The 23,373-nt window shown below is 32.9% G+C and overlaps 1 protein-coding gene across 1 annotated transcript; it reads right to left on the bottom strand.

Annotated features, from left to right (window-relative positions):
• Window positions 1–130: 130 nt before the first annotated feature.
• Window positions 131–21,701, bottom strand: LOC124438784. Its single transcript, XM_046988980.1, has 17 exons — window positions 21,629–21,701; window positions 19,040–19,092; window positions 18,029–18,074; window positions 17,869–17,918; window positions 17,124–17,153; window positions 16,479–16,524; window positions 16,319–16,368; window positions 14,902–14,947; window positions 14,430–14,619; window positions 13,236–13,504; window positions 8,575–8,782; window positions 7,258–8,243; window positions 6,793–6,852; window positions 3,336–3,395; window positions 1,549–1,806; window positions 1,307–1,387; window positions 131–862 (listed from the first exon to the last, which is right to left on the bottom strand). Exons 12-17 carry the CDS (start codon window positions 8,081–8,083, stop codon window positions 666–668), a joined length of 1,482 nt encoding a protein of 493 aa, XP_046844936.1. The 5' UTR covers window positions 8,084–8,243; window positions 8,575–8,782; window positions 13,236–13,504; window positions 14,430–14,619; window positions 14,902–14,947; window positions 16,319–16,368; window positions 16,479–16,524; window positions 17,124–17,153; window positions 17,869–17,918; window positions 18,029–18,074; window positions 19,040–19,092; window positions 21,629–21,701; the 3' UTR covers window positions 131–665.
• Window positions 21,702–23,373: the final 1,672 nt, after the last annotated feature.

Raw genomic sequence — 23,373 nt, 5'->3', positions numbered from 1 at the left:
TCAAGCATGAAATTCATTTCAGTTCCAATTACGATTCTTTGGAGTAAAATTATTCATGAATCATGCAAGTTCTAAATGTCGGCTGATATCAAAGATGAGCAGTTTATTTGAGATACCTGGTATATATACGTTAAATTTGTACAAGCCCTTTTATTTTGCTTTGAAATGAAGAATATCACAAAAAAGGACATTGTGCAAATCAATAATAATGAAAAAAAACATATAGGATATTTTAACAATTGGAGGTGTGCGAGCATTCCTATGAGAGTGAGAGAATAATGCAATTTGTGCCATGTTGGATGACATTTTTGCATTGTAAATAAAGAAAATCCTTTGTTAAAATTATTCAACATGGCGGCCAAGACTTAACTTGCTCATCAAAAGTCCAAAAACATGTGTTAACATATTTACAAAATTTAAGGGTGCCATGCCAATAATGAAGAAATGAATAATACTGTCTCGACGTGTTGCTATGTCTCAAGTTTTAGTACTGCTACCTGAATTTCAGAACATTATCATCATGTTGCAGTGAGTAAGCGATGAAAATTTTTCAAAGCAAAACTAAATAATCAGAATGGATACGCATTCGCCTCTGGCAGATACACATACGTGACACTAAAGTTTACAATTATTTTCCAGGCACTATAGTAAACATTGTTTTTGCATTATAAAAGATCAGCGATATTGTACAATTCGCAATCAACCAGTATATCATACAGCAATCCAACAGTTGATTTATTCTTGGATTCCCATCGAGATATCACTTCCTCAGCAGGATTTTCAGACTTCGTAAATTTGCGGAAGTCAATTATTGTCACGTCCATAACGCGGTGCCTTGCAAACGTTTCCCAATAGTTTTCCACTGTGAACGATAGAAAATTCGTTAATAATGATTATACATATTGGCAAATTTAACAAAACATATTAAATACGCAAAGAATAAAGACAATTAGAAACTGTTTCAATAAATCCACCAATATATAAGTCACATGTCTCAAATCTGATTTAAATTTTATTTTACTCTGCATTGAACAATTTTTCTCATAAATTTAAACGTTGTTGAAGATGCATTACGTATGTGTTATCTAAATATATAATTTTAAATGGTTGAGTAACATATTAAGCAACAACTTGTGCTTGATCTTTTGCAAGTCTATTCCTCCTCTGTTGAAAAAAATTCTATGATATCATTATTCATGAATATGGAATAAGCTAGCGTTGCGGTTAGAATCAGATATCAACTGATGGCAAATTTTCAATGTACCAATTAACAGCACATGTCACACTCAGTTACAATTTCACTTACAATTCAAACGTATCGAGACCTCCCTTCGAATGCCAAAGTTCATTTTCTCAGTTTTTTCTTCGTCATCACAATTTAAAGGACCTATGTAAGTTTAAATGACACAAAAAATCAAATGGATATTTTTGTAGGGTTTAAAAAAGCATCATTTCACTTTGCACTAAAAATCTTTCTTTTGCTGTAGATATGTCATAGCTGCAGTAACATAATGTTCACATCTACATAATTTGCTTTAGTCTTTATACCCGTGCTGCCGACAGGAAATTTTTTTCTCATCCAAAGGACAACATCCTTAAATTGATCTTTCCTTCGAAACTCCCGAAACAGAAACCTGATTTTCTTTTCCTTCAATTTAGCCATTAAGTCAGCACTGTTATGCACGTAATATTGCACCTCCAACATGTTTGTAGCAATTTCTGAGAGAACGTCAACATGAAATCGGTTTAATCTCTCTATTAACGCGTCTTTTAAATGTTCCGGTAGGTCCCTGACTAATTTTAGAGCTATATAATAGAGGATATTAAAGTTACATGATCAAAACAGTTATCATAGACCGATCAGATTACATGGACAAAGCCAAAACCCTCCTACCAGACACCACCACCTACGAACTTCTTCGCGCCAATCCCAGCAAAAAGACCACCAACCGCGTCAACCAGAAACTGAAACAACTAAAAGACAAAAAGAAACTAACCGAAAACGACCAATGACGCATCCACCACCAAATATTATGGACTACCAAAAATCCACAAAGAAAACAACCCGTTTCGACCTATCGTATCGCTTCCAGGATCACCTACGTATGAACTTTCAAAATATCTTTGTAGCATTCTCTATCCATTACTAAAAAATTCACCTCATACCATCAAAAATGCCGCCAATTTCTTCGCCAGTATTGAAAACATCAAACTACGACCAGACGAAATCGTGCTTTCCTACGACGTGACATCACTCTTCACATCCATACCACTAGACATAGCCAAACAAATTACGAACGAACTACTCACAAACGACAAATTTTGGCAAGCTACAACACAACTAGACAAAAATGATATCCTAGACTTACTCAACCTTTGCCTCTCAACTGAATTCGCCCTCTAAAATATAATACAGACAAATTTCAGGCACAAAAATGGGGTCACAACTATCCACCTTCCTCGCTTCAATTCTTTCAATGAAGCACTTCGTCCATCCCTGTCATACCATGTTTTAAGCACAAATTTTGTGGGATTCTTAAAATGTTTTTCTGAAACGATGTGTATCTTTTCTGGTGGAAGTTTCAGTACTTTGTAAAGGCTTGAAAATGAAGCAATTTTAGAATATAGTTCAGCAGTACGCCAGCGTAATCATTTGTGTAAAGTAGTAATAAACTCAAATATCATACAGGTAAGGTTGAATTTAAATTTTAAGTTATTTTAAGGTGATTACCTTCTCCAGTCTTTCTCTAATACCTCATTGCCTTTATTTAAACGTTCTTCCAACTTTCTCAGAACATGATTAGGTAATTCACAGTAGGTTGTTTGTAGATTATACACGGTGGATGACTGGTTGTTCACAAAATCATTGGCAGACACTGTTTCCGTAAATATGGGAACATAAAGTGGAAAATGCATAGCCTATGTCAAACGAGTGTACTTGATAGCGAAGAAGCGTCTTCTATAGCTCGCCCCCCACCCATGAGAAATTTGTCACCCCTTGACGTCGGTTCATGCAGGCTATTATTGCAGATGTGAGGAATGTTGTGAAATTATTTATAGTAATATCTCGTTTATTACCAAAACTCTTTACCTGAAATTATGCATATTATCATATAATGTGTCTCAAAGAACATAAATGTGGGAATATAAACTAAAAATGGTAGGCTGTATTAGAATTGAAAAATGTTATCGAGTTATTCATGGTAATATTTCGATTGTTACCAGAAATCTCAACCTGAAAATTAATCCCTAAATCATATCTGGTATCTCAATGAACATAAAATATCAGTTAACAAGTTCTCCAAGCCTCTATTTTTTATTTTGTAATGACTTACCGGATGGCTGCGATTTGATAGAAGTAGTGGCCGATGAGCTAGCTTTTAAAGACTTGGGTTCTAAAACAATAGAAACTGTTTTTTCAATTAGCCTTTTTCACGCAGTCTCTTAATGACTTATGGCACCAAATTCATTAATACAATATTTGACGTGCCTGCATTCGAATAAATGGTTTCTAAAATAAATAAACATTTTAATTGAACATTTATTACCAATGCTTACACTATTAATTTTTAAACCCTAATTAACTCAATGAAAAATAAAAAGCTTTTGGGTTAGAGACCCACTGCAAACCTTGACAAAGGCTTTTAAATGTAGGCAACATTTTAGGTTTGTAGAATTATCTACAGATGAAGAATATATATTGTATCAATTTTGAAATATAATGTGTCTACTATAATAACTATATAAATATGGAAACATAAAGTTGAAAATGCAAAGGTCGTATAAGAGTTAAAGAATGTTATCGAGTTATTCATTTCGATTGTAACAAAAATCGGGACAATATTTAGGTCTGTAAAATAGAGTTGTCTTAGTGTTTATGCATACATATTTACAGTAAAAATATATATTGTATTAATTTCGAGATATGACTTATTTTCTATAATAAATATATATGCTGGGTAACTATTTTAACGAATACGCTTAAATTATTCCAAGTTGCTTATTTAAGTAAAGAACAGTCCATGTTTATCAAATATTGTTTCATTAATCTTTTGTATACAAACTTTGTCCGAATTAAGTCATTTTACACGTTGTATCTACTGTATTCTACATATACAATAACTCCTTTGTTAGAAAGTGTGTATATGGTTGGATTGATTGGATTTTAACAAGCATTGTGCAATGTGATTATATTTCTTGAATTATAGTTACAAAGTTCATAGTTTGCTTCTTAATGCTTTAGGTAAAATTTGAAAACGGACAATTTTTTTAATTCAGTGTAATCAAAAAATCAATTTCTCTATTTTCATATTTAAAAAACGTTAATCATCATCTAAAAACAGTGCCACCAGCCAGAGGCGAAAATAGAACGCTTAATTGGGGGATAAATATTACTATATTTAGCTCTGCTCTGCTGACTTCTTTTGAAATTAACATCGCAAACAAAGGAAATCAGCAGGGAAGAGCTTAATAAGTGAATATATACACCCCCAGCCTTCAATTAACGTTCTATTCTCGCCCCTGCCACCAACAACGATTCAAGTGATCAGGAATGCTGGTTCATATAAAATCATAATCTTATCAAAGCATAATTTTTTTGGGCAGCCACCGCGCATGCGCAGCTAACCACTATGTTACTGCAAAATTTCGTGTGTAGGTTTTATGTCCGGTAAGCCCCCCAAAATACTGCCAATTTTGTTACTACTAGCGAAAATTCAAATCATCAAGATAAACAGCTAGTCAATCAATGAAATTAGTGTTTCAAAAAAGTCATATATTTTAAACATAATTTATGTACCAGGCATGGATTACAAAGGTTACATGAAGGCGATAAAACATGACTCAACTGAATTTAAAGTTCAAAGAAGTATTATCAATGATTTTATTGTGCTCTAAGTATACAAATTTGAATCTAATAGCTTCAACTGTCCAAGTAATGTAACCAAATTTTCAAATCGCTTAAATATCAATAAGTTTACTTATTTGTGATTGTATATAACCTGATTCAAGAAAGCATAAAATTTGAAATAAAAGTGTACAATTTAATGTTTTTAATAATAAATGTTGAGAAAAAACAAAATCTTATCATAACAAAATCTAATCATGAAAATGTTAAATATAATGTAATTTAAAATATGGTCCTATTCTGATGTTTAATCGCAATCACCCGATGGTGTCAAAACAGTTTCGAACTATTAATTTTATAAATATTGCAAATTCTCATCTTGAGCTAAGACACTTTTTGTGCGTCTAACCTGCCGCAATTGACCTCACTGCCACTCCACTTCTTTCAGGCTTTCTGCGCCTCTTGTTTTACAGGCTACCCACATGTACGCAATGCGTACCTATTTTATTCTTGTTTCCTTTCAAGTTATTAAATCTTGTATGGTACAGCTAGGGTAAGCATGACTGACAATCGTTCTCAGCACTATGCTTAAAACTAGCACCATCGTGTTTTACATAGCTAATTCAAATCAATATTAATAAAGAAGCAACTTAATATCTGTCTGCTCGGTCAGTCTGTACTTTCTCTGCTTATGTTAATCATAAACCATGCAAAAGCTCATGTATGCCTGTCATGAAATATTGATCTTTACAATATTGCAGCAATCTATAAAAATTACGATTGTTGTTTTCGAAAAATTACGTGATTAAATACGAAACCACTAAATGGATTTTGTAGCTATGTTTATTCTGTTTTTCGTTGACAATAGAAACGAGTACAGCAAAGACAATCTTTTTCACTTTTGTAGTTTCCACTATGAAAAACCCTTTATGGAGTGAAGTCATTAAAAACTCAAAATAAAACGTTGTTGTATGATCAACAATATTTTGCTTATGTATATAAATCGCCATTTTTACTGTGTTTTTAAGCTTCGCAGCATAGTTATCTTTTCTGCTCACTACATGGCTGTGTCTGCCATTAATAGCATAGCCAGCCTGCAGATTTTCAACTACTTTGTAAATTATGAAAGATGACCATTATTCATTTCATTACAAATCTATTTTTCTTGACACGCAGTCAGTGAACACAGCAATATTTGCATATCGTGAGTTAATAGCTGGACCGGCACGATACTGCCCGCTAACGTGCTACTCGATTGGCTTAAACGACATTGTTTACCAAATATAAAACTAGTTTCAATCCTTTACTTCGCGAATTTCTCAAAAAGTTTGCACACATTTTTCTTTCATGATTGTTGCACATCTGCTACACTGCCAAGTAAAGGGTTAATTTAGTGAGCGAGCCATTCAAGTTAACCGTGTCGTATTTAAAGACGTCTATCGCACAATCTATATACTTTGTTTACAATATTAAATTATTCATAGCCTAGCGTTGGCTGACAGAAATAGAATCTGTCATTCGTTCTTGCAGTCTGTACAGTTTCGAATGTTGTAATTGCATTTTGCAAAACAGTATTAATATCATTTTCGAAAAGATTATTGTAAACAAAAATGTTAGATCCGCCCCTCTTCAGTTTTGTATTATGGCTTTTAACCCATCGGTTATTCCAAACTTTTGGCCTTTTCATATGCTCACTAGAATTTTACTCTTTATAAAGTAGCTCTACAACTTTATAAATGTATTCTACGATCCAAAAACTCAGCTAAGGTCAATGATATTACAGCACAACAACAACCGCATAAATAACGCAAAAATACAATATACTGTATAAACTTCATAGTACATAAGCATAATGATGTAATCACAAATTTGTTGTCTATACAGTATGTCGTTTCTGTAAGGTTGTAGTGTATGTTTAGAATTTGCACATTTTTGCGATGACTTACCTGATGGCTCCGAATTGATTGATGTAGTATATGATAGGCTTGCATTCGAAGATGTGAATTCTATAATAGAACATACATTTCAGCACTCATCAAATAGATATAAAGAAGTGGAATGGATGATCAAATATATCTGAAACTGAGTTAGTATATGAGATGTTGTACTCCTAGATACTCTATCATTTATTTTACTTCTCCATATTTTTACTTATATTTATGAGGAGATTACTGAATTGCAATATAGTTGTACAGTACAGTACTGCCTATGGACAAGACTTAAACACTTTTTTGAAGTTGCAGGTAAATGCTAGTTGATGTCATGAAATAAGTATAGACAATCATCTGATTCAAAATATAGTTGGAACATAATAAAAAATGAGCCAGTAAAAAAGTAATTTAAAATGTCCAAGATTTATCGGTGAAATACAACGATTATTTCGTGTCAGAAGAAAATAAATTTTGTATAACCTTTAATATCATCAATGTAATTCCCATTTTGATCAAAACAATCACAGGTCTCGCAATTTTCTTTTCCAAATAACTCTTTTAAAGCTATATCTAGCTTGAAGCATAAATAGAATTTATACGTGGGGCTTTCAGGTTTTTGTTTAAGGTCACGGCACCATTCTGCAACACCATATCCAAAAGCTTGTTCTTTGCCATTTTCATCAACAAAATATACAAGCACACCAGACTCGCCGTTTTCAAGGAACGTTTCAGGACATTTCACCAAAACACCATCAGTAATTTCAAATCCCTCCTGACGAGCATAATAAGAAAAGGCAATTTCGACAATTTCCCCCTCTCTCTGCTCCTTTCCGTATTTTTTAACTTTAACTGGACCTGCTTTTATGAATTGTTTATTTAGATCAGTGCATACCTCCTTCAAAGAACGTTCTTTTCTTCCATTTTTTCTGCAGTTTACTGGAGCATTTTCATTGACCTCTATTGCAATAATGTCTGCATTGCTTTGTAAAATATAGTTACTGAAATTTCCTAATCGTATTTCCTGATTTTCTGAAGGATTGTAGAAATACTTGTTTGAATTCAAATGTAATTTAACATGATTTGGGTTATTTTGATTTTTGCTGAGTATTTCAAAAAATTCGTGGTCACTATTTTCTTCATCTTTCTTGAAATAACAAACATGACAACATGTCAGGGCGTAACGTTTACCATTTTGGCAACAGAACATCGTCAATGTTCCTCTTGCATCCTTTCTTCTTACGACAATATCTGACAGCAGTTGAAGCTTTGGTGTTGTCGGTCGTTTTAAACGAAATTCAAAATGCATCCAAGCATTTGATCCGAATTTCTTATCAATTTCCGTTTTCAGAACATCTTCAGCCTTCTCCAAACTTTCTTCGTCATAATCAACTGAGACATACAAGTGAAAATGTGGTATCTTCGCATTTGCACGAGCTAATCCATACTCTCCGCAAATCCAGCGTAAACTGTATAAGAAAATATAAAAAGTTCAGATAAAGTAACCATGAATAAATAAATGAATTAGCGCCTTGTATAGTATTATCAGTAATAATTATGTTATGAATCTAAAACAAGTGAGATTCAAGAGAAAAAGGGGATTGTGAAACTGTTGCAACGTATGAATATTTTTTAGTTCTTCAGTCAAAAATATCTTTGAATATTTTCATTACTTTATAAGTTTGAAGAGTTGCAATTTTTTGCAAACTCTTGTTTTTTATCAAGCTATTTATAAATTTTTCCTCATGCATAAGATGCCCAGTCCCTAGACTTGAATGAATCGTGGTGAAAAAGTTTCACCTTCTCAGCTTATCGTGGATATCTTTTCGAATGTTATATTCGTCATCAAGAAATATATTTTTAAATAAACGATCATCATCCCTAGAACTTCCAAAATTAGAACTGTTCCCATTGAAGCGGTTGTGAATGGAACCTCCTTCATTGGAGCTCTCGTGATTGGAGCTTTCATTAATAGAACTATCATCACAGATCACTTGGTAGTTAGGACCTTTACAAAAATAAAAAAAAATATCACATAATGAAAAATGTAAATACATAAACAAAAGTAATACCATTTAAATGAGGAAAAAAAATATAGACATAAAGCCATCTACCAGCAGTATAACGAATCGTTGAATTCGTGATTTAAAAAGCGCATGCGTTGCAGAATTAATGTTTTTCTCTTTGGATAGAAACTATCAAGCTTAACCGCACTGTAGTCAGTATGAAATTGTAGTATTACACAAAGTTCCTTCATTTGATGCCACAGGTTATAAAAAGAATCAGTTTCTTACGATTGAGTGTAAATTAAACATTTGTTGAAGAAAAATTTGTGTTAATTGCTTTCACTTTCAATTGGATTTAGCTCTCTTGTATTACTTAAGTGTTGGATCCTGTTGGAGCCCATTTCTTGGATCACATTACGTGAAGTGTTCAGTAACAGACTCATAAATTAACAGGTAGCAAGTTAGGGAGCATCTTTGAATGCGGGAGAGGTATATGGGTTCTGGCCTATTTGCAGAGCAGCATGGCTTGGACATTGGTTAAAAATCGAAATAATAGTCTGGACCTAGATTTTCTTACGGGAATGCATGCACGTTCAACATAATATCAACTTTACTGACCAAATATAAAGTGGTGTATTTCTCCATCAGATGTTTTCCCAAAATTCTTCTATTGTACTAATTAAGTTTTTAGTCTTATTGCTGGCCAATATTTCATAAACATGGGACGCTTTTAGGCTTTGAGGGCAAAAGCTACATTGCTTGTTAATAAATCCGTGTTTTACAAATACGCAGAATTCATCTCTAATAAGAACCATACACTCTTAATCCAATTGGGCTATGACTGACATATTAGCTGCAGATTAGTTTAGGGAGAGATTTTACGTATTGTAGAAAAAGTCATATTCAGAAGACCTGTACTTGTTTCTTTATCCGTTATGTTATAGGTAAGTTGTTTCCAACGCTTTGCTTAAAGTAATTTTGCTTAATAACGCACCTATCTCACGTCACTCCCTGGCAAAAAAACACACATAGCTTTCCACGCAGTTTTTAAGATCCTTATTTTGAAATTTTTCATACACTATTTAGGTAAGACAATTCTGCTCATTTTTATAGGTACAAACATAACAATAAATAAAGGTTTTCTCTCAGAAAAAGTTGTCAAAATTGAAGTGACAAAGCACTCTAATCTATTTTGAATTATCCAAGAAAACTTTATCAACATTTGTACCATATATATATAAGTTTGAAAATTTGTAATCCAGGCATTTAATACATAAATGATAAAAGTTTCTCCGGATTTTAAGTGAGTTTTATTGAGCTTTCGACTCGTTGCTTCGAGCCTTCATCAGAATGAGGATATTTATTTACACGTGCTTTTAGATTGGAGACGTTTAGAGCGTCTAAATAGATGAGTGGGTGGATAAATGTGATTGGATGGGGTGAAATGCGTTGCCATGGGTTTTGGTGTATTGTGAATATGATTGGTGTTAATAATATTACAATGTTGTGTTTTAGTTTTTGTGTTGTTTGTAGTTTTTACTTCCTTTTTCTTTAGTGGTGAGTATATGATGGGTATGTCGATATGTCTGTTTATTGTGTCGTTATCTTTACTGTACCAAGCTTCTTTAAATTCGTGTGCGTGTTTAGTCAGTGCGCGTCCGAGTACTTTAGTTTCTGTCCAGTCGAATGTGTGGTTGTTTCTGTGGGTATGTTCTGCCGGTAGTGAGTTCGGATCTCGTCGTTTTATGGCGTTTTTGTGTTCTGTAAGTCTTGTTTCAATTTTCTTAGATGTTTGTCCTATGTATTGCTTTGAACAGTCTTTACATGGTATTATGTAGATCGCGTCAGTTGTATCATGAATTGTTGTTTTGTCTTTATGTTTGGTGAAAACATAACTAAAAGACAAAACAACTAAAAGACAAAAAGAAACTAATAGACAAAAAGAAACTAAACGAAAACGACTACAGAAGAATCCGACCCAATGACGCATCCACCGCCAAATTCTACGGACTACCAAAAATCCACAAAGAAAACAACCCACTTCGACCTATCGTATCGCTTCCAGGATCACCTACGTATGAACTTTCAAAATATCTTTATAACATTCTGTATCCATTAGTCAAAAATTCAAATCACACCATCAGAAATGCCACCACTTTCCTCGCCAGTATTAAAAACATTAAACTTCGACCAGACGAAATCATGATATCCTACGACGTGACATCACTCTTCAAATCCATACCACTGGACATCGCCAAACAAATTACAAACGAACTACTCACAAACGACAAAACTTGGCAAGCTACAACACAACTAGACAAAAATGACATCCTACACTTACTCAACCTTTGCCTCTCCACTGAATTCACCTTCCAAAACACATACTACAGACAAATTTCAGGCTCACCAATGGAATCACCACTATGCACCTTCCTCGCAGAAGCTGTCATGCAACACCTCGAAACACAATCAGTCACAAACAACACAAACATCAGATTATGGAAAAGATATGTCGACGACATCTTTGCCATAGTCAAGAAAGACAAAACTGAACAAATCCTACACCACAAACAATACCACAAAGAACATTAACTTTACTAAAGACGAAGAGCACGACAAACAACTTACCTTCCTTGACATCCTACTAACCAGAACAGATGACGGTACACTAAACACACAAGTATACCGCAAAACCACCCACACAGACCAAATACTCGATTTCAACAGCAATCATCCAACACAACACAAAATAAGCTGCATTCGAACACCTTTCAACAGGATAAACACTCATTGTAATACGGAAGAAGCCAAAAAAACAGAACGCAACTACTTATACTCCACATTTATTAAAAACAATTACCCTAGAAACTTCATAAACAAAACTATATACAAAATACAAAACAAAAAACAAACCACAAAAGCAACAAAAAACCGGACGAAACAGTAAAAATCGTCACATCACCATACCTAAACGGAACATCAGAAATGACTGCCAGACTTCTTCGACCATTTAATATTAACATCGCCCACAAACCTACACAAAAACTCAAATCATGTTTCACCAAAGATAAAGACAAAACAACAATTCATGATACAACTGACGCGATCTACATGATACCCTGTAAAGACTTTTCAAAGCAATACATAGGACAAACATCTAAGAAAATTGAAACAAGACTCACAGAACACAAAAACGCCATAACACGACGAGATCCGAGGTCAGAACACAAAAACGCCATAACACGACGAGATCCTAACTCACTACCGGCAGAACATACCCACGGAAACAACCACACATTCGACTGGACAGAAACTAAAGTACTCGGACGCGCACAGACTAAACACGCACGCAAATTTAAAGAAGCTTGGTACAGTAAAGACAACGACACAATAAACAGACACGTCGACATACCCATCATATACTCACAACTAAAGAAAAAGGACATAAAAACTACAAACAACACCAAAACTAAAACACTACATTATAATATTATTAACACCAATCATATTCACAATACACCAAAACCCATGGCAACGCATTTCACCCCATCCAATCACATTTATCCACCCACTCATCTAATTAGACGCTCTAAAAGTCTCCAAGCTAAAAGCACGTGTAAATAAATATCCTCATTCTGATGAAGGCTCGAAGCAACGAGCCTCTTTTATCCAGGAATATTATCCATAATAATATATACACTTTTGTATATATACTTTGTATATTACGCTCACTGCGCGTGGGTAGTTTGAGCACTGTCGGATTGTGTAGAGAGCCTCATATGGAGACGTTCACCGTGTTCGCGATATGCAAATCTCACCTTTATAGGTGTGAGCACTGTGCTGACTCTACAATACAATCCATACAATGTGACCGTACGTCCTGTGTCCCAAGTGCAGGAGTCACCATTTTACTATGGTGATGGCCGGGAGGGCACATTGTTATACACTTTGTATATATATATATATATATAAAAGATAAACGTTTCTCCGGATTTTTAAATGATTTTTTATTGAGCTTTCGACTCGTAATAAAAACTCGACTCGTAATTTTTCGACTCGTAATCTTTTTCATTTAAAAATCCGGAGAAACATTTATCTTTTATGTATTCAATGCCTGGATTACAAATTTTCAAACTTATATATATATATATATATAGATAGATAAACTGCCAGTTATATAATAATTCAGGTTAGGTACACTCTTTATATCTCTTAATTTACTACAGCTGTGGCCATGACGATGCAACAAATCTGGAAATAAATAACTGGTAGGAAGGATTAGAGTAAAAAGCAAACAAGCGAAGTAAAAATGGATCCATGAATTAAGATGAGTTATGAGAAACATATGTATGATGAAGGTACAGGTTTGTATAAAAAAATCATTTAAGAATTAATCAATACTAACCAGCCAGTCCGATATTCATAGAATAAACAAAAAGTAAATGCTCAGGCTACCTTTCTTTTCGTCCAAACTCCTATCACTAACTTCATCCACAATGTCTTTCTCGACTTGATCAGGGAGCTTAACATCCAAATCCCTTTCTATTTCATAAGCTAAGCCTCCCTGTTTACACTCAATTAATGCCAGGATCAGCGCTTTTACATTGGCCTGTTTTCCATCTCTGTCAATCCAGGTTTTCAACACATATTTTGTCCCGTTTTCAAAGGATTTTTCAGCAATGCTTTTTACTTTACCCAGTGGTAAGTTCAATACTTTGCATAGGCTTTAAAAAAAGAAAAATTTTTATTTGAACTTAGAATAAATAAACTTTAGCTTCATATCATAGCATTTTATTAAATAAATATACACAAAAAAGGGTATTTATTTGATTATTTGAGAGAGGTTACGTTTTGTCTCACTTTACAAGATATCATCAGACAATATTTACATACAAGTCGTAAGGAATATTTATATAATAAGTATTTAAGGAACATTAAATTACATGGTAGGATGAAAGATGGGACAGTATGATGGGATAAATCGGTATTACCAACGGGAATTGGGGATTACATGAAAGATACAAAAAACACACACAATAAAACAAAACGAACATAACAAAACATTGTCTGTGTCTTGTTAGTTATTTAACAAAACGCTGCTGTTTTTCAAACAAATACTCCTTTTTTCATAGACATTGTTTCCTTTGATGGCTGTTTGAACAGCACAGGGCTCGGCTTTAATATGTATTTTTAAATGAGTTAGAAGTGGTTGACAAAAAAGTAGCCCCCTATAAAAATGACAGGTTTACTTAAAGACATCAATAGATGTACATTCTTAATGTTCTCTCGAAAATAATGTGAATTTTATATATGCAACAATATATTTGTGCACTTAATAAAGCTTTTATTAAATCCAAGCGACTTAATAAAGCCAACGAACACCACTTCCTTTAGCAAAATTTTAATTATCAATGATCCCAAATAAAAACACTGTGCTTCTAACAGTGTCCCTTAATATTTCCTCAATATTTTTCTTTTAGTTGTGTGATTAAAGACCAAACTGGCAGCTGCCGTTTATTTTCAAAATTGCGCTTCATTTTAAAAATTTCTTGAAAGTGACAAGCTAACGACTTATGACGATCACATTGTATGGGAGGATCCTTTTTTGTCCCTACAACCAAATAAGACTTTGTTTCCTTTGAAAATCACCTTCTCCAGTCATTCTCTAATATCTCACTTCCTTTATTTAAACGTTCTTCCAACTTTTCTCGAACATTTTCTGGTAATTCTGAAACAGTTGTCCCTAGATTGTACTTTGTTGATGTCTGCTCAACCACCTGAATATCTACACATTCCTGATAGGATTTTCTCTCATCAATTAGTTCACTTGGTACATTATCTAAAAAGTGAGCAAGGCCAATAGTTTCAACTTTGAAATGTGTATGGGGCAAATTTATTTCTACGAAATAAGATTGAGCAAATTTGCATCTTATGAAAATGTGTTTGGCGATTTTCCAATTATGGAACTGAACAAGGGACCATTTTATACTATTATTTATCGATTTATTGATTTTTCGTTTTCAAAATCAATTCCATATTACTTTGGTCTCTTTTTTCGCAAAATTGTAATAATTATGCATGTTTACATGCCCCAGCTGGTCACACGTATTCATGCTTTTACCTGGTTTCTGTGATACATTGGACTTTTCTTGTGGTGCATATTGTTCCTATATAAATTATTGCTGCAATGTTAAATTTTCATAGACTTCATACAAAATGACAATCGGAAAAAACACCATCTAACATTTAAATGAGCACTAAGCATCGTTAGCCAAAAGAAATGAATATAACTGGAATGGAACTTGTATACTTTGGCTAAGTGATTGGTTGAAGACAAGAAGTCCCTAACAAATTATGGACGTCGATGAGTAACAAATAACACAAATTATATAGTTTAGGTGTAAACAAAACTTTAATAACCTTCAACGAATGTTTATTGACAAACAGACATTAACTCAACGTCATTTAGGACTACACCTCAAACTCTAAAATAAGATTGATAATTGTGTGGGGTACACATATTAACATGTTATAATTTGTAATCACAATTGATTTCAGTAGAGACCAATAAAGTATACTATCCATATTTGAATATTACCTCCCCTCCTCCAAAATTATCAACATTTTGCAGCCATTTGACAAGTTTTATGAATTTCTTTAATGATGTTTACAACTATTTTGTTTTTAAAAAACGCCAGAAGAGAAAGACTAGTCAATAACGATAGAACTGGGACAATATAGTCAAAAAAACCTTGAATGACAAAGATGAGGCAACCGATGTTTTGTATTAAAAGCAATTTCTTGCATTTAGTTTTTTTAACATATTATATGAACAGCGGTCGATCCAGTTCATGGCATATTAAAACTAACTGCTTTTTCTTTCTTATTTGATTTTGTAATAAATATTCTATTCCAATGTTTCAAATTTTTACAATGATGGTAAAGGTCAACAAATTATTTTAGTAGCAAAAGGCTCTTATTCTATAAAAACTGATTTGTCATGTATCAGCAGAGCACATGCTAGCAATGTTTTTTATTGAAATAAATAATTATTGAACTGATACATTCTTTTGCCCTTCCATCATTGATATTTTAAATAATTTGTACTTCTATAATCATTATCGCTAAGTAGCTTCAATATAAGTAAAATAACATATTTAGAAGTTCTTAAACATTTAAGTTTGCTTACACATATTGTATTGACTTCGAATGATGTGTTATATAAGACGCATATGCTTCAAAGTTAATTGAAATTTTACTTTCTTGCACGTCTCATAGACATAAGCAACTCTTTTGTGATGTGTTGTAAGTGCACAGCATGTTGAAAAAAGAGTATTTATTTGTAGAAATACTTATGTGACATAGACATATAAATAGAACAAAAAAGATGCAAAAGAAACATTAAAAATAACTACCCAACACAAAACAGATTCATTTCTTAAAATTGAAAGTTTTATAGCTTGCAACAAAAAATATCGGCTTTTTTCTCAAAATATCTTGACATAAAAAATAAAAAAACTATTATTACAACAGCTTACCCAAATTCCAGAATCGCAACTGGCTTTAGAAGTAATAGAAAGTCTGTTGCCTGTAAAAGATACATTCAAAAAAGTAGTGCTGCGCCCGTTAATCATGCATTTATTCATATAATGACCTATGCAATTAAGCTGTTATCAACAAGACCTCTTGTTAATTTACCTGGTTTCTTTGGCGAGGTGGAATGTCCATGTAATGCAAAAGTTTTCTAAACAAATTATAGTTGGAACGTTAAATTGTACCAGACTTGATGAAAATTGACAGATAAACAATACAAATTTACATTTAAATATGCATTTAACAAAAGTGGCCAAAAGAAATAAATATAACAAGAATATTAACTTTTATACTTTATTGTCGTGATTTTTCGAAGCCAGGCTCCCACAAAAAAAATAAAATATATTCCAAGAGATTAAACATTTATGTTTGCTTACACATATTGTATTGACTTGGAATGATGAGTTAAATAAGACACACATGCTTCAAAGTTAGTTGAAAAGTTTACTTTCTTACACGTCTCATAGACTTAAGAAACTCTAGTATGTTGATTACTTTATAAATATAAATTTTGTAAAATAATGTTATGTAATTCCAGTTTATTTATTTCTGTTATTGAAAAAGTAAAAAGCAGTAGATTATACGTATATATATCGCTAAAATGTCATGAGAAGTCCTATACAACACCTCTTAGATTGGTTAAACTATGAAGTCTTACACATGTCTTATTTGACTTTCAACATTAAAAATGAAGTACTTGATTGCTCGATTTTTTTATCAGAAAAATAGAAGGTTTCAAATAAGGATTACCGTTATTGAACTCCGAGGACTGTCGACGCCCTATCAAGTATAAAAAATGAAATATTGATTGTTACTGGATGTTTGATGTTCAAAAACAACAATATCAACTTTAAGAATTTTACGGTTTGTCATTTAAAAGACGTATTTGATAATTTCTAAAACAATTTTGATTTTGCAGAGCTGTTGGTTGATAAACATTTGGGTGGATAAACATGTCGAATTAACTTCAGAAATCCTTCTTTTCCGCTCTATACGACATGCATATATGAATAGGAGCCCCCAAATCATTGATGTTTGACGGTCTCCTTTAGTTTGATGATTTTTAAATAGAAAAGCTTCAAAAGCCGAAAAAGTTGTTACTTTTCTGACTATTTCCACAGTTTTTAATAGAATGGGACTTGGAAACAAAATTTAAAAATTGCAGTGGAAATATATTTTCCAACCAAAAAATAAGATTTTGCTGTGAAAGTAGTTGCATCTTACGTAATAATGGCTCAATGATAGATCGTGTTGTGTTGTGTTGTAAGTGCACAGCATGTTGAAAAAAGAGTATTTATTTGTAGAAATGCTTATGTGACATAGACATATAAATAGAACAAAAAGATGCAAAAGAAACATTAAAAATAACTGCCCAACACAAAACAGATTCATTTCTTAAAATTGAAAGTTTTATTGCTTGCAACAAAAAATATTGGCTTTTTTTCAAAATATCTTGACATAAAATATAAAAAAAACTATTATTACAAGAGCTTACCCAAATTCCAGAATCGCAACTGGCTTTAGAAGTAATAGAAAGTCTGTTGCCTGTAAAAGATACATTCAAAAAAGTAGTGCTGCGCCCGTTAATCATGCATATATTCATATAATGACCTATGCAATTAAGCTGTTATCAACAAGACCTCTTGTTAATTTACCTGGTTTCTTTGGCGAAGTTGAATGTCCATGTAATGCAAAAGTTTTCTAAACAAGTTATAGTTGGAACGTTAAATTGTACCAGACTTGATGAAAATTGACAGATAAACAATACAAATTTACATTTAAATATGTATTTAACAAAAGTGGCCAAAAGAAATAAATATAACAAGAATATTAACTTTTATACTTTATTGTCGTGATTGTTCGAAGCCAACTTCCCACAAAAAGAGAAAAATATATTCCAAAAGAATATAATTAACTTATCTTTCATTAATACACAACATGTTGTTTTTTCTGTTCAAATAAAAATTTGATTCGGTCAAATAGAAATAACACAAAAACTTTAACAACCAGGAAGGAACATTTTTTAACCAACAGAACATTTTTGGGACTACAACTCAAACTCTAATTATATATAAGAAATTGTGTATTTTTAATACAAATGCTTATTTCGTTGAATTTTTTACAAAATTATCTTTGACAGTAGCTACAAATTTCTCGCTTTGTTTTCCTTCTTGTAGCAAAACAGCGTAGCAAAACAACTTTCATTTTCAGGTTTCATTTGCGTAGGTTGCTTTACGATGCTTAACTGCGCTTGAAATCAATTTGAACTACCACCTTTTAGTGTGAAATAATTTCTCCATTCAGCGAACTTTACCAAAGTTAAGCTTTTAGTCATTTTAAAAATGCATTTGATGCAATGCATTCTACTCTCATTTAAAGTAAAATTATTTGATTTGTTCTCAAAAACCATCAAATAAATCAACATATTTTTTTAAACATATTTCTTACTTTATACGCTCGCATGAAATCCGTAAAAACCTGCAGAGCATGTGACAAAGACATTTATCAAGAATAAAGCATTGAAAGATGCATAACAAATAAAAATGACTTCCCAACACGAAAAGGATTTATATCTGAAAATTGAAAGTATTATAGTAACAAAAAATGCTCTTTTTCCAAAATACCTTGGAATAAAATATGAAAAAATCATGATCACAAGAGCTTACCAAAATCCCAGAATCGTGACTGGTTTCAGATGTAGTAGAACTTTTTTCGCTGCCTATAAATTGTACATTCAAAAATTAGTGCTGCGCCCGTTAATCAAGCACATATACATATATTGAACATTATGTTACATTGTCAAACCTTAAAAGCTCAAATAAAAGATCAATATTGTGAATATTTATTACAAATGAGAGTACTTAGGATTTTCGAATTGACTCTAGTAGCCCATAACAATATATATATTTTTTGTTTATCAGTCCAAAGTGATATTTTTTTATTTCCAGCAATTTGATTGGTTGCTTGAGCGGGCCGCTTTTACAATATTTACCTATAGGTCCAAAGTGATATTTTTTCACATTGTATTTGTGTACGAAGTGAAGTGTAAATTTTTAAAATTGATTTAAAAGCGGTGTAAATTGTTGAACGAGTAGGTAAAGTGTATTCAGATGCAAGTTATCATTGCAAGAGCGAATTTTACTATCCTGACAAAGTTTGTAGAAAACAATCCAATTTTAATCTCAACATCAAGTTTTATCGGACATTCGGCCATTTTGCAACGAAAACTTCTTATTATGAAAATAAAAAAATAAATATGTTATTCACCGTTTACGTCGGTAGGTACCCCAAAAATATTTCCAGTTTTACGCTTTTGAGGCCTTGTGAAAATATTTTTTCTGTACGTACCTACCAGGCAGTATATATATATATATATATATATATATATATATAAGTTTGAAAATTTGTAATCCAGGCATTTAATAAATGAAAGATAAAAGTTTCTCCGGATTTAAAGTGAGTTTTAATGAGCTTTCGACTCGTTGCTTCGAGCCTTCATCAGAATGAAAATATTTATTTACACGTGCTTTTAGCTTGGAGACGTTTAGAGCGTCTAATTGGAGTGGGTGGGTTAATGTGATTGGATGGGGTGAAATGCGTTGCCATGGGTTTTGGTGTATTGTGAGTATGATTGGTGTTAATAATATTAGAGTGTAGTGTTTTAGTTTTGGTGTTGTTTGTAGTTTTTATGTCCTTTTCCTTTAGTTGTGAGTATATGATGGGTATGTCGATATGTCTGTTTATTGTGTCGTTGTCTTTACTGTACCAAGCTTCTTTAAATTCGCGTGCGTGTTTAGTCTGTGCGCGTCCGAGTACTTTAGTTTCTGTCCAGTCGAATGTGTGGTTGTTTCCGTGGGTATGTTCTGCCGGTAGTGAGTTCGGATCTCGTCGTTTTATGGCGTTTTTGTGTTCTGTGAGTCTTGTTTCAATTTTCTTAGATGTTTGTCCTATGTATTGCTTTGAACAGTCTTTACATGGTATTATGTAGATCGCGTCAGTTGTATCATGAATTGTTGTTTTGTCTTTATGTTTGGTGAAACATGATTTGAGTTTTTGTGTAGGTTTGTGGGCGACGTTAATATTAAATGGTCGAAGAAGTCTGGCAGTCATTTCTGATGTTCCGTTTATGTATGGCAATGTTACGATTTTTACTGTTTCGTCCGGTTTTTTGTCGACATACCCATCATATACTCACAACTAAAGGAAAAGGACATAAAAACTACAAACAACACCAAAACTAAAACACTACACTCTAATATTATTAACACCAATCATGCTCACAATACACCAAAACCCATGGCAACGCATTTCACCCCATCCAATCACATTAACCCACCCACTCCTCCAATTAGACGCTCTAAACGTCTCCAAGCTAAAAAGCACGTGTAAATAAATATTTTTCATTCTGATGAAGGCTCGAAGCAACGAGTCGAAAGCTCATTAAAACTCACTTTAAATCCGGAGAAACTTTTATCTTTCATTTATTAAATGCCTGGATTACAAATTTTCAAACTTATATATATATATACATGGATTGTATATGCAATGCTCACCTATAGAGGTTTGAGCGCTCTGGTGACTCCACAATACAATCCATACAATGTGTAACCGTATGTCCTGTGTCCCAAGTGCAGGAGTCACCATTTTACTACGGTGATAGCCGGGAGGGCACATTGTATATACACTTTGTATATTACGCTCACTGCGCGTGCGTAGTTTGAGCACTGTCGGATTGTGAAGAGAGTCTCATAAAGAAACGTTCACCGCATTCGCTTTATGCAATGCTCACCTATATAGGTTTGAGCGTTCTGGTGACTCTACAATACAATCCATACAATGTGTAACCGTATGTCCTGTGTCCCAAGTGCAGGAGTCACCATTTTAATATGGTGATAGCCGGGAGGGCACATTTTATATACACTTTGTATATTACGCTCACTGCGCGTGCGTAGTTTGAGCCACTGGTAAATTTCTGCGCTGAACTTTCTAATGTGTTACAAACGAACCGTAAGACAACGTCATAAAGAATTTGCTGGTAAACATATAAACGAATTTTCTGTTGAAAAATGAAGAGCATTCCGGCTATACATTTTAAGTCTCTTCTTGCTAACATTCCTATTTCACGTACACGTTAGAATAAGCGGTTAAAATGTTGAAATATAGAAAATGCAAATTAATAACAATTCAAATATTTCTTCACGTAAATAAGTCAAAGTTTATATTGCTCAGTTTACAACTTAATAAGACATATTTACCTTCGATAGACAAAATAGCCGGCCACAAATGGACGAATATCAAGAGTCTTGACTTAGCCAAACAAAAATTAATTGGCGGAAGTCACTTCTTCGTTCAACAAAAAGGGAAAATTTCGTCAACGCTTAAATTCACTTAGTCTGTAAATCAAAATTTTAACAAATGTTACAATTCAACTATTTCAACACAAACGCTAAATCACATTTGTAAAATTTGTCGTTAATACAATGTTTTTGTACAACTGCGTAGCTAGTTCCGTCATATAAACATTACACGTAGAAATAACAATAATATACTTACATCTATAGCTACCTACTTGTGTCAATTCTGCTGAAATACTGCAAGAAACAAGTTACAATGTTGAAACTTTATTCCCAAACCTGTTCTGAGCAGTACAAAGCATTTAAGAAATGCTCAAGCCTTGAAGCTGTTTGTAAAGCTGTATATAATCGTGTTCACTGACCATGAAAACAATTGATTTCAGACAAAATGATAAAGTAAATAATATTCCCACATTTTTAGAATTGCAATGGAAATTTTTCACCAAATTAATAGTAAGTGCATCTAAAGAATTTACTTCATGTTTGATGAAAATACTTACATGGTCCCCCTTCTAAAAAAGTATGCTTCACTGAAATCTGAAATTTGGTTTGAAAAATTGTGTTGTCGCTGCTGTGACATTTTTGGTAATTCAATTAAGTAAAATGTGCATTAGTATAACTTTCTGGTCGGCCAAATAACATATCAAAATACAAATTTAAAGGAAAGTTACATCTATAAAAGTAGACATAAAGGTAGACATAAAGGTAGACATAAACAAAGTTATATATTAAGGTATACACAAACGTAAGAACATTAAAAAATTACCTCACTCATATGAAATGACGACTTAATCAATTGTTGTCTCTTATGAAATAACAACTATTGGAAATGTTGTTTTTGTTGTCTATTCGTGCTTCATGTCGTTCATGTCGTCTTTTTTTAATGGTCACTTATTACGTCTTTTTGAAATCATGTAAAGTACTAACATTTTATAAGTAGCTATAATTGAAATAGTTGTGTGAGCCTTAACGATTTACCTTGGATTTTTTATCAAATGTTTTATTAATTACAATAACAAAGAAACAGAAGCGGAAATATCAGTACATGCCAGAGGATAACGAAACAAAATACTGATCTGTTCAAACAGGCGCTCCGGAAATCGCATAGAGATGATTCAAAAGAGCACAATAGTTAGCAGAATATGGCTGAGTTTACAAAATTGAATATTTTCTTCCATATTTTTGTCACAAACTAAGTCGATCTTTTAGGAAAATATTTATTACAACACAAGCATACTTCCACATTAAAAATACCAATATCAAGAAACAGAACCAGTTTCAAAAATAGGAATCAGCATTAGGAGCCTCTTTGTCGATTTCATTCAAGGTTTTAAAAAGATAAATGCAAAATATCTCGTGATTTATGAAAGAAAAACGTTTAAACAACTTAATAATACTGGCTTTTAAAGAGGATCTCACAGACAGCATTTATTTGAACAGTGTACTAGACACTTGGGCCAGGGTTAAGATGCACAAAATTTGATAAAGCTAACAAGAAAAAAACTTGTTTGTGGATAAATATCGTCCAGATTAGTAAAGTCCTGAGAAGCACTGTTGGCATTGATGCAGAATGACGTTTCGACAACCTCAGCGGTAGTCATCTTCAGAGTTAAGTGAGGAGTAAACGTCTGGTTAGCCGTGTTTGT

This window comes from Xenia sp. Carnegie-2017, unplaced genomic scaffold, assembly GCF_021976095.1.
Source record: "Xenia sp. Carnegie-2017 unplaced genomic scaffold, XeniaSp_v1 HiC_scaffold_19, whole genome shotgun sequence".
Lineage (NCBI taxonomy): Eukaryota > Metazoa > Cnidaria > Anthozoa > Malacalcyonacea > Xeniidae > Xenia > Xenia sp. Carnegie-2017.
The sequence above is the reverse complement of the archived record's forward strand: the minus strand, read 5'-3'. Positions and strand labels throughout refer to the sequence as shown.

Bases quoted from the DNA above. Each gene is read 5' to 3' on its own strand.
- LOC124438784 (XM_046988980.1), bottom strand. From the start codon at position 8,083: ATGCATTTTGAATTTCGTTTAAAACGACCGACAACACCAAAGCTTCAA. The intron at 6,853-7,257 runs GTTATACAAAAT...GTTCTATTATAG, and splicing joins TTACATTGATGATATTAAAG to AATTCACATCTTCGAATGCA. The intron at 3,396-6,792 runs GTAAGTCATCGC...CTATTGTTTTAG, and splicing joins AATCAATTCGGAGCCATCAG to AACCCAAGTCTTTAAAAGCT.